General features: G+C 36.2%; 1 protein-coding gene across 1 annotated transcript in view; it reads left to right on the top strand.

The window, feature by feature from the left end:
* Positions 1 to 10885, top strand: part of LOC123518339 (transcription factor SPT20 homolog) — a 50276-nt gene extending 39391 nt beyond the window's left edge. The window contains exons 13-14 of the mRNA XM_045279102.1: positions 2842 to 3005; positions 9486 to 10885. Of these exons, the coding sequence (XP_045135037.1) occupies positions 2842 to 3005; positions 9486 to 9513 (192 nt within the window). The 3' untranslated portion in view covers positions 9514 to 10885. The remainder of the gene's footprint in view (positions 1 to 2841; positions 3006 to 9485) is intronic.
* The last annotated feature ends 1555 nt before the right edge of the window (positions 10886 to 12440 follow it).

A 12440-nucleotide genomic window follows, 5' to 3' on the forward strand; every position in this document is an offset into this window, starting at 1 on the left:
AGTCGGGCATTCTATGGCATCCTGCATGATCTGTTGACTTTCTGAAGGGATGGTCTAATTTAATGCAGCATCTTTTACTTTTACACTCTTTACATTTTTCCTTGGTGCACCTTTACTAATTTTACTTGACAATGCAGTACTTGGAGGAGTATTTTACCAGCTTATCTTTTTATTTACTAATGTCTGACATAGTTTGCTTGGCAACACCATATTCCTCGCAAACACTCACAACTCTAGGTACTTTCTCTAATTTTCTTATTAATTCCAGCTTTTAATTCATAAATAGAGCCACTCAGTTATACTTAACACTCTTGGGAGAAATAATTAAGAGTTCTAAGGTATTGAAAAATGCACCAACTTGTTCACTGATACCGGATAACACACTCTGTTTATGAGTGTCGGCCGGACTTATTTACAACCGCCTGTTACAGCAGTGCCACCATCTATCGGCTGTTTCTGGCAGTAAAAGCCACATATTGTTTGAATTCATTTGTTAGTCATCTGGATTCAAATTATTAAATTGATATCTGTACATTGTCTGAATAAATCGAAATCCAGATAAACAAGGTCCGGAAAAACTAGGGTCAAGTGTATATATAGTTTTCAGTTTGGTTTACTGTAATTTCATTGAAGTTTCACTGTTATTATTAATTAAGTGGAACTGTTATTTTCAAATATGCTTTGGACATTTACATTATCATAATAGCATATCTCTATGACCGTGAGGTTTACTTCCTCATGCCTAATTGCATGAATTTGTCGGCTATAAATTTCAACTTCAATAAAGGTAAGTTTTCAAAGGAACTCACTATATACTTTTGATATGTCTCCATCCAAAAGGAAAAAAAACTTTTTTTTTTTATTTTATTTTATTTTTTTTTTTATACCACACCAAAGATAACTTGGTCAGTTAAGAGTTAAACTAACTTTTTAAGCTTAACCTATTATATCTGTTTTATCTTGATCACTGATGCTGAGAATTTTTGCTTACATCACCTTTCATAAATATTTCTTTGAGTTTCCAATATTGCCAATGTCTCTCTCTCTCTCTCTCTCTCTCTCTCTCTCTCTCTCTCTCTCTCTCTCTCTCTCTCTCTCTCTCTCTCTCTCTCTCTCTCTCTTTTTCCACCAATTTTCTGCCAGCCAAGTTGTCTATAAGTATTTATTCATTTGAAAAATATCCATGTTAAGGAGTCCAGGTAAGGAAACATATTGAAAATACAGTGGAGACTCAATACTCAAGCGTTTAAATAATCTTATTTCTGATACAACATCTGACTCCAGTAATGATTTTAACCCATAAAAGTCGGGACACGTCAGTAGACGTTCATCACGCAAGACTCGGTGCACGTCAATAGAAGTTTAGGCGTTTTTGAGGCTATATTTTGGCTATTTTCTTCCTCTTTTTTTATTTTTTTTTGTGAGCTGGCAACACTCATCAGGAGTAAACATATGCTATACATCACTGTGTCACCAACTCCCATGATGGATGGTGGGAGCGACAGTGATTTCACGGTGTCCTATTCCGTCACCTCTCCTGCGCACCTTACTTCTACACCTCGGGTCTCTCGCCATGTTGTGGGGAGACAACTTTTGAATGAGAGTGGTATCAGAAGGGCTTTGAAATTAAGTTTCTACAATAATAGAGAGCGAAGATAGTGATGTTCTGGGCTCTGATACGGGTATAGGAGGTTGAACCACCGGGTTGGAGGGCATTCCACCACCACCACTAGCAACTCATATTGTGTGTATTTTATATATATATATATATATATATATATATATATATATATATATATATATATATATATATATATATATATATATATATATATTTTTTTTTTTTTTTTTTTTGCAAAAATATACAAATTAGATCACTTTGCGAACATTTTGATTGAGAGAGAGAGAGAGAGAGAGAGAGAGAGAGAGAGAGAGAATACAAGGGGCCCGTTTTCTATCACTCTAGCCAAGGCCGCTGAACTTGATCAGACGCAAGGCAACGTACACCGATGATACCACCTTATTCAACCTGCAATATTTTGGTAACCATAACACCTAGAGACTTCTGGGTTTTTGCATTGCAAAGAGGAAGAGGAGTTTGTGGGCAGAACACCATTTGTTCTCACTCGTTTATTGAATTTCCAAGTGTAATCAGTATGTGAATGCATGCTATTTTATGTGTTTCTCATCAAATATCCCGAGTTAGCGCAAACTAAAGGGTGGTTTCGAAATTTCAAGAAAAGAACTGGAATTCACTCTGTTGTGAGGCACGGCGAGGCCGCAAGTGCTGACAGAGTTGCTGTTGAGTAATTTGTGCCGGAATTTACGAAATTTGTGCCCCACAACAGATCTTTAATTGTGATGAAACTAGACTGTTTTGGAAAAAAAACCCCTATGAAACATGATCTATATAACAAAGGAAGAGAAGTGTTTGCCAGGACACAAGCCTATGAAAGACAGGCTAACCCTGCTTCTATGCGTCAGTGCTACCGGCGACTGCAAAATTAAACCGCTGCTTTTTTCTAAACTTGGGTTTGGCAATGGCTGGAATGAATTACCTGATTTATAGGTATCAATAGTCAAACTCTTTAATACTCGAACAGCAATTTGGAATTAATTAAGTTTGAATATTGAGTCTCCACTGTACTTAATATGATTAATAAGCTGTTCCCTTAAGGAAAATTGTAAAGAAGATTCCAAAAGTTTGACCAATTTAGTTTCAGAGGTGTCTTGATACTCTTATATAACTTAGTATACTTTCAGAACTCAATATTTTTTTAAATGTTCTCTTCTCTTTTATATTATCTCTGCCTGCACTCATGATCCTTTCCTACTCTACAGGGTGAGATGCCATTGAGTAGCTTAGTGATGTTGCTTTTCCCTCCGCTAGTGGTTGAATATTTGACCAGGAAAGTGATGCAGAGACCCATGGACTTCAGACGCACTTTTGTCAAGAACTATGAATACTTCAATGGAAAGACAAAACTCTACCCATGCTTGCTTGAGTAAGTGCCTGGTTTGGTATTGTGTATGTGTATGTGTTGGGTTGATGTTTTGTGTTTATTGTTGCAGTACTGTGTGTCATTCACCTACAATTGCTTACTTATGACCAAGCTAGCTATTCCCCTATGGAAAGAGCTCATGGCCTTTATTAATGAAGACTCAGGATCACTTTTAGGAGTGCTTTCATCTGAACTTTGCTCTTAGAAGTTATTCCTTAAAGCAACTTTTAATTTCAAAATTAGAGTTACTTTTAGCAGTAGAAATGTAACAGCTTTTCTAAATGTTGCAACATTATTATGAATCAAGTGTAAAAGTTATTGTTCTTTTAATGGCTGTTTGTATTTGTGATTTAATTAACCCTTACCTTCTGGGTGGTTAGATTATTTTCAATCCCTATCACAGGGAAAATGTCAGACTTAGAAAATGCCAGAAGACAGTTTGAATTATAAAAACCCATTTCTTTTTGTAATTCTGAATACAGTAATATACTTTCCAGCTTGCTATGACTTCTTAGAGTAAATAAATTATTGCCTTATCAAAATTTGCTCCCCTGGCTGCAGTGTAACCTGTCAAGTGGAAATAACACTACACAAATTTCTCTCTCTCTCTCTCTCTCTCTCTCTCTCTCTCTCTCTCTCTCTCTCTCTCTCTCTCTCTCTCTCTCTCTCTCTCTCTCTCTCTCATACACACACACACACACACACAAGGTAGCTTGTATTATGTTATTATATTTGGAGGGCAATGAAAAAAATTATGAGCAAGATAAAAGAAAAATAAGTTAGTACTTTTTTTCAGAGTCCTCATTACTAATGTCTTTGCTTTCTCCACTTTCTTCTATATAATTACTGTCATCACTATCTTCTAATTCATAACCACTTTCAGATGACATGGATATGTCATGATCCATGTTGTTGTGATTTTTGAGATGTTTCTCTCCCACTGCAGAGGGTAGATTCTACCTGATGTGCTGCAGGGGGTTGCCAGATGTTGCCATTGGATAGAAAGAATCTTAGTGAGGCATATCTGAACATAGTGAGTGGCAACTCAGCGGGTGGAAAAAGCTTCTATGTACTTACGCTCACCTTCTGATTTGAGTAGGTGCAAAGGCAATACAAATGTGTGGCTTGAATAATCTTGATTACTGAATGATCTCCAGCTCCCCAGACGTAGCAATACAATCGTTCATGAACTATATAGCTATCACCATATGTTAGGGATTAATCTTGAATATTTCTGAATAACTAGACTATTTCTGAGGACTAATATATGCGATGTAAAATTTCTTGACATGTTTATAATTTGGGGAGGATGTTAGTTCAGCTTAAGGTGGGCTCACACGTATCAATGTGCAACTGAAATTGCAAGTCAGTAGAATATCTGAGTGAATACTGGTTCCTAGTGACTGGAGAAACCAGTTGCAAAGCAAAACCAACATGCTGGCCTTGTTCAGTCAATTTGCAACTTTGTTAACATTATAATGTCACAGAGAAAGGTTTGAAAATGTGGTGTCCAGATGTAGAGAAGATGTTGGTGTTGGTGAAAGAAAAAGAACACATCTGGGATCCTGAAATTGAATTATACAGCAAAAAAAAGCTTACACAGTATGACATTTGATGAAATAGCTGCCACTCTCCAAGAACTGTTTCCCTCTATGTAGGGTGTTGTTGGAGGTGAGGAATGAATACTTGTGATGATTTGATTTGATCGCAATCGTCATTTTCATGGAAGGAAGACATCTCGTTACGCAGCTGAGCTGTTTACATTAATTTCCCACCAACCAGCCAATACTTCCCAGTTGTTATGTGTGATTATGCTCCAGGAACTCATCTTTGAATAAAAATCATGTATGAAAATTTCATGTCAATCAGATGAATACAAATAGCAAAACAAAGACGAAATTATGAAAAATCTTTTGGAGCTAATATCTTGAAAAGTGTTATTTTTACATTTCAAAAATTTTCACAAAATTGGTGTTAACTCTGATCAACTTCTGTTTGGTATAATTTTTAACTATAACAAAAATGCTATTTTTTGTTGTAATTAGATTTTTGATATCTATAGAAGAAAAAAAAAAAAAAAAAAAAAAAAGCAGCCGGTAGCTCAACTCAATTTAGTCCATGGGTCAGTCAGAGTCCGACTTATTGCGAAATCTGAGTTATTGGTGTCCGAGTTATCAAGGGTCAACAGTATATATATATATATATATATATATATATATATATATATATATATATATATATATATATATATATATATATATATATATATATATATATATATATATATATATATATATATATATATATATATATATATATATATATACAGTAATACTCCACTTAATGAACAGGATAGAGGGTGTCAAAGGTGTTCGTAGAGCAGAAATTTCTTAAGCGGACGTAATTTTCCCATGGGAAATAATGGAAATAGGGGGATGGGTTCTGGGCTGGTCCCCAACATACCACATGCGTTAAAAAAAAAAAAAAAAAATATATATATATATATATATATATATATATATATATATATATATATATATATATATATATATATATATATATATATATATATATTTTACAAGCCTTGCCCCTAAGAAAGGATTGTTTTGTAATGCGTAAAGTGAAATCTTGCATGAAATGCCAAAAAATAAAGCAGAGAGGATGAGATCGGCCACAGACGGTGGAGACTCCGGCAACTTGGCCGCTTCTTCTTGTGACCTTTTTAGCTTGGCTTGTTGTCTTTCACCACGATATTAAATTTGTTTTCACTCCTCTATTGCCTGCTATAATGGATATCATATCTTAGTATTCATATACGCTCATGCCATGAGGATAACCTGGACTCCGTGGCAGTGAGTGATAGTGAATTACTAATGAAATACCGCGGTATTTCAGTGTATATGAATACTAAGGTATGATATCCATTATAGCAGGCAATAGAGGAGTGGAAACAAATTTAATATCATGGTGAAAGACAACATGCCAAGCTAAAAAGGTCACAAGAAGAAGAAGCGGCCAAGTCGCCTTAGTCTCTGCCGTCTGTGGTCGATCTCATCATCTCTGCTTTATTTTTTGGTATTCCATGTAAGATTTCACTTTATGCATTACAAAACAATCCTTTCTTGTGGGCAAGGTTTGTAAAAAGCTAATAGAAATGTTGTTTTGTGAGCATATATGCATATACAGGCAACCCCTGTTTAACGAAGGTTCACACAACGAAATTTCGCTACAACGAAGGTTTCGTTTTACTACCATCTGCTTGTTTAACGAACACCAGACTCACTTTAACAAAGTTTTATCCAGGTAATTTCTTCCAAATTTGAAAGCCCCACCGTATCATGCAAACTGACAGGCTTTTGAATACACCAGGAGCTGCTGGTACTAAGGCCTGCCTCAGGAGAAATCCTGAGACACCTGTAGAATAAAGATCAAGATCAAGCCTCTCGTGGACAACACAGGCGCTGCCGATACAAAGGCCTGACTCAGAAGAAATTCTGCGTCACCTGTAGGGTCAAGATCAAGATCATGCACACCACTCACTCCCCAGTCAAAACATAACAGCGTCACCAGCAGCTCATCTTCCCTAGTTCAACTTACCACCAAAATGCCCTGCAATGTGGCCTAACGTTCCTAAGAAGACCAGGAAGTGTCTTACTCTCGAAGTGAAGCTGGGTATTATTCACAGACAAGAGAGAGGCCAGAAAACTAATAACATTGCTTGCCACCATCTTGACTCCATCTACTGCAAGTCAGCAGACTCTATTAAGAAGGCTGGTGAGACCGCATCTTCCTTGAAAGCTAAAAGAACCACCTGAACTCGTGACTCTACAATGGATAAAATGGAAAGCCTTGTGGAAATGTGGTACATAAGTTCTGTATGTGGTACCATGATGCGCACTTTGTTTACATTCCACAGGTTGCTGGTTAGTGTATTTCTCGTTTCACTCTCCCTCCCTTCATAAAGTTAAGATCATCAACATTATAAAGTTACGTACATACATACATTAGTGTACATTATAATGACTTAAATTAAACTACTTAAATGTTTAACTTCATAATTTTTACTTTCATTAAACCTTTTACTGTACTATGATGCACTCTCGCTTTGCTTACTCTCAATGGAAGTTCAAATCAGGGGTTAAACTTGTTATAATCGGTTTGCTTAACGAAGTGTTTTTTTAGGAACGTAACCCTTGGTACTTGGGTTTGTCTCTGTTAAGCGGGGTTGCCGTGCATGCCCTTTTTCTTCTAGTCTTTGTTTTGCTTGTATTTAAGACAGGAACACCACCTCCAGAGGTGGTGTTCCCAGCAACCTCAGAGCAACCACATCACCGTCCTTCCAAGCGTTCATGGAAGCCATTTCATGGCAGGAGGTTGCTCTGAGGTTGTTAGAGAATCTTGGATCCAGCTCCAGGAGCCCGAGAGACAGGCAGGAAGCCAGACAATCACAGCGAAGCTGCCACGTTTGGTCCCTCACCCGGTAAATTCAAACCCAGAAAATTCGCTAAAACGGATGTGGTTGTACATTCTGCAGACTTTTTGGTCTAACTTTATATAGTACGTTAAACTGGAAATTCGTTAGACAAACGTTCGTTAAGTGGAGTATTACTATATATATATATATATACATATATATATATATATATATATATATATATATATATATATATATATATATATATATATATATATATATATATATATATATATATATATATATATATATATATATATATATTTATATTTATATATATATATATATATATATATATATATATATATATATATATATATATATATATATGTACAGTAAGTCCTCTTTATACGGTACTTCGTTATCCAGTAAATTCAGTTACAGTGTTTGGTAATTACTACCCTCAATTCTATTTACAGTAAGAAAAGTTTACAGATATGGTATTCGCCCGTGTTTTGTTTACACCATACTGTAGCACAACCATGCCACCACAGCAATCATTGTCTTCCTGCGTTTCCCACTGAACACAAGTGAAATCCTTACAGCATGTTTTTTGTTGATATTATTATCATGATGCACCCATAATGGCCCCAAAACATTCTGTAGACACTGCTGGAGTTGAAAAGGCAAAGTGAAAGAGGAGTAGTCTGACATTGGAGGTAAAATTAGATATTTTGAAGAGGAAAGAGCAGGGAAAAGATACATCTACCATAAGTTGAAACTTGGGCCTAGCCCAACCGACAGTCTGGTCAGTGTTAAAGAATCGTGAGGCTATAAAAAAAAAAGCTGGGGAGAATGTAATGGATCTGCAGAGCAGAGCCTCATCTGCCCATTTAGTGGAAGATGAGTAAGGACTGAAATCCCTACTGTCCCTTAGCCTCGGAAGGGACATCATCTGATAGAATACGTGGTAAGTGAAAGGTAAATAAAACCTTTTTCTGTTTATTTCTTTTGTGCAGTACTTTTACATTATTTTATATGACTATTTTCATGTATTTTCATGTCTGTAGGGGTGACTTTCGACGTGCTGGAACACATCCCCTATTATTACATGTTATAATGGGTTCGGTATACTGTAATTTCGATTTGCGGTAAGGTTTTCAGGAACATATATGTACCATATAACGAGGACTTACTCTGTGTGTGTGTGTGTGTGTGTGTGTGTGTGTGTGTGTGTGTGTGTGTGTGTGTGTGTGTGTGTGTGTGTGTGTGAGTGAGTGAGTGAGTGAGTGAGTGAGTGAGTGAGTGAGTGAGAAGCGCAAACTGGAAGTGGGAGCGGAGAGCGCAAGCTTGAGCGCAAGTACAGGATGGGAACAGAGAGTGTAAGTGTGAGCAGAAAGTACAGGTGAAAGCAGAGGAAAGCAGAAGTGCAAGCAGAGTGCAAGTGTGAGAGAAGAGCACAGGTGTAAGCGGAGAGCGGAAGAGTGAGCAGAGAGTGCAAGTGCGACCGGAGAGTGCAGGTGAAAGTGGAGGAAAGTGGAAGTGCAAGTGGAGAGTGCAAGTATGAGCGGAGAGCACATGTGAAAGCGGAGAGCAGAAGTGTGAGCAGAGAGTGTAAGTGCGAGCGGAGAGTGCTGGTGAAAGTGGAGAAAAGCGGAGAGTGCAAGTGTGAACAGAGCGCATAGGTGAAAGCGGAGAGCAGAAGTGCGAGCAGAGTGGAAGTTTGAGCAGAAGTGAGGGTGCAAGCGGAGAGCATGAACGCTTTGGTAACTCTCCAAAAATGAGTGGATGAGTAGTAGTGGAAGGATCTGGTCCAAAAGAGTGAAGGAGCGTGAGCAGAAGTTAATTTTGAGAGCGCTTGCCCAGCTCTGTCAAATATGAAAACCAATTTTATTCTTTATGAATTAGTATAGAGTTTTTTGGCCATCCCATTTTTATGTGCTGTCTTATCATTGACGTTTTGCATTATCACTATGTCAATTCAAGTTTATTGTTATGCTTTACTGATTTCTGTTGTTTTTTCATCATTGGAGACAAAACTGATTTCCATCATCTTTTCTCCATCACAGAGGTCTGAAGTTACTGCAGTCAGCATAGAAAAAACAACAGGCCACAGCACTGGTGCTACAGCCATGAAACTGACAATCACTGTTAGTTTTATGTTGTTTTAAATCTTAACATGTATATGGTAAATTACTTATTTCACTATTTCAAACATATTAGACCAGTGGTTCTTAACCTCTTTACTACCACGTCTCCTCCAGGAATTTGTTCTTCCCTCCATGCACCCCCTCCCCCCGGAGCATACATGAATACAGTTCCCTCCAAGATTTTAAAGAAGGCAATACTTCTGCATTTTTTCATAAACTTTTCATTACTTGATCATCCTCTTGTTAAGAGAATGACAAATATAATTAGAAAATCACTGCTTTTCCTAAGGGTTCTTGCCTCCTTGGAGATTACTGATGCCCCCTAGGTTAAGAACCACTGCATTAGTCATTTGAGAATCTTTCTTCTTTTTGTAGTGAATGCACACATCTTATCTGCATATTGTAGTTAAGCTGGGATATTATCATTATTTTGTTCCCAGCTTATTAAAGGTAATGGAGAGGAATGAAAACATTATATTGACACATTATCTTCCTGTATTTTTAAAGGAAAATGTTAGCAATTCACCTCAGAAGTAATATACTATCTCTGAGAAGTATGTAGCATTTTATATAAGTGGTATGAAAAATTGCATTGTATCTGCCATATCCCATAACATTTCATTAGTTTTTTCCATTTTGCTTCTTTCTTAACCTTCAGTCACCTCCTTTCACCCCCTAACTGCTTTGTATTTTCCTAAGAAACTGCTCTTTGTATTTAAGTTGTCTTAAAATGGAAGAGTAATTTCTGACATCCTAAAAAAAATCAGTCTTAAATATTATGTATTTTTTTCATCATTATGGTGCTCACTTGTTTTAATTTGCTTCATGATTAATGGTGTCTATGGATATTCTGCCTTTAGTAATACTGTATACCATTTAATGTAAACTTAGTCATGATCTTTCTGATAATTCCCATGAAACTAGGTAATTACCAGTATCAGTACTACTAAAGAATATCTGAACAACAGAGAATATTTGTAGAGTAGAGGTAGATTTTATGTACTCTATAGTTTCACATTTATAGCAGTAGTGACCATTCATAATCTAATGTTGCTTTTGAACTTTGCTTCATATATTGTTGTGCATTGTTTTGTGGCTACCATGGTACAGAGGGACTGCACATGCTTTTGGGGGCCAAAGGTTCTTTAGGTATATAGGTTTGAATCCTGGACGTGGTCTGAGGGTAAGAAGTGCATCTACTCGATGTAGTTTCCAAATGCCAAAATCAAGTCTTTCATTAGGAGGCACCATCGTAGCCTTAATGAAATATGAAAAAGTAGATGTAAAAAAAGATAATAAATAAGAAGAAATAAAAAAAATAGTTTTCTAATAGAAATTACCATATAAAATTATGCATGCATGAAATTAAAATAATTTTCTTGAAATTACATTGTATGTTAGGCATTCATGACATTAATTTTAACTTAAGGATGCTTTACATGGATGTTAAATATTTGTTATTGCAGGAGAAAAAGACTGAATGTAGAATGCTTGAAGTAGCAGAAATTACCAACTTAAAGACTTGGTGAAAATCCAAATGAGGGAAGTTCTATCAAAGATAGATAAATTTTAACTACTCGTTTAATGATAACTAATTTTGAAAGAAGCATTGATGACTATGTTTAAAGCCTACTTGTGTGAATGTGGTGTCCTTTGTGCTTTTTTTTATAAAGAGTTGTCTATTTTTAATGTCCCCAAATATTAGAATGTTCTTATTCTAGCCATGATGTGAGTTTAGTAGTGGAAGGTGGGGTAAGACGGACCACTTAATAAAGTATTGTCTAGAAACCACATTTATATGATTTTTGGGGGTTTGTGGGTTTGTGATGGTACTTTGGGAAGTTATCTTTGAAATTCACATGGTTTTTGAAGGAAAGCAATGAAGTACGAGATTTTACAAAATATAATTTTTAATGGGCCCAAACAAAATGATGGGGTAAGACTGATCCCCAGGAGTCCATCTTACCCCACAAACTGAACATGAAGAAATAAATCCAACCTTTCCCTCTCATAGAATTAACAAATGTCTCATTGCAATACAAATGCATAGTTGAGTCTCCATCTTCACTGTCACTATCACTGTGATGAGCCCAGGATGGTCCAGCTTTCTCTTGATTTAATTTTGTTTTGTCATCTTTTTGTTAGGGTGTTTGTTTGATGCTGTCATTGCTAGTTTCCTTTTCTTCTTGTCTTCTCTCTCTCTTGCCGCTTTTGTGCTAAAGCAAGTCCTTTTTAATTTTTCTTTTGAATTACTGCCTCTAACTCTGCCTTGCATGGGTATGCTGTCAAAACTAGAGCTCACCCTTGGGCCCTGGCTTTCTTCTTTCTTTTAGAGTTTGTGAAATACATAAATGAGGGGTAAGATGGAACCCCATGGTTCCATCTTACCCCATTAGTAAATATTCAAATGTCAAAACGTTAGCCAAAATATCTGTGTACTATGCCAGTTTATGGCATTTATTTATCATGTATACACTTATAGGCATGTATAACATAAGTACTAAATCATTATAATAATTATTTCAATATAAAACAATCATTGTCTTACCTTGTGCATATAACATCAGCACTGTAAAATAACAAATTTTTCCCTCTGAAGCGCAAGGGAAACTTAGCATGCCTATTGGCAGTGATGACATCATGGTTGGGCAATGTGAAAGATATCTAGGAGTCAAATTTTGAAACTTGCCTTTATGCTTGGATTTAGAAGGGGGTTCCATCTTATCTCATGGGTCTGTCTTACCTCACCTTCCCGATTTTATTTATTTAAGATATGAATTTAGTTTTATGAGTAGCCAGCAATTTAATAATATAGTGGAACCTTGTTTCTTAAAATGTATTCGTCTTGAATTCTGTTCAAAATGTGAAATGCTC

This window comes from Portunus trituberculatus, chromosome 43, assembly GCF_017591435.1.
Source record: "Portunus trituberculatus isolate SZX2019 chromosome 43, ASM1759143v1, whole genome shotgun sequence".
Taxonomy (NCBI): Eukaryota; Metazoa; Arthropoda; class Malacostraca; order Decapoda; family Portunidae; genus Portunus; species Portunus trituberculatus.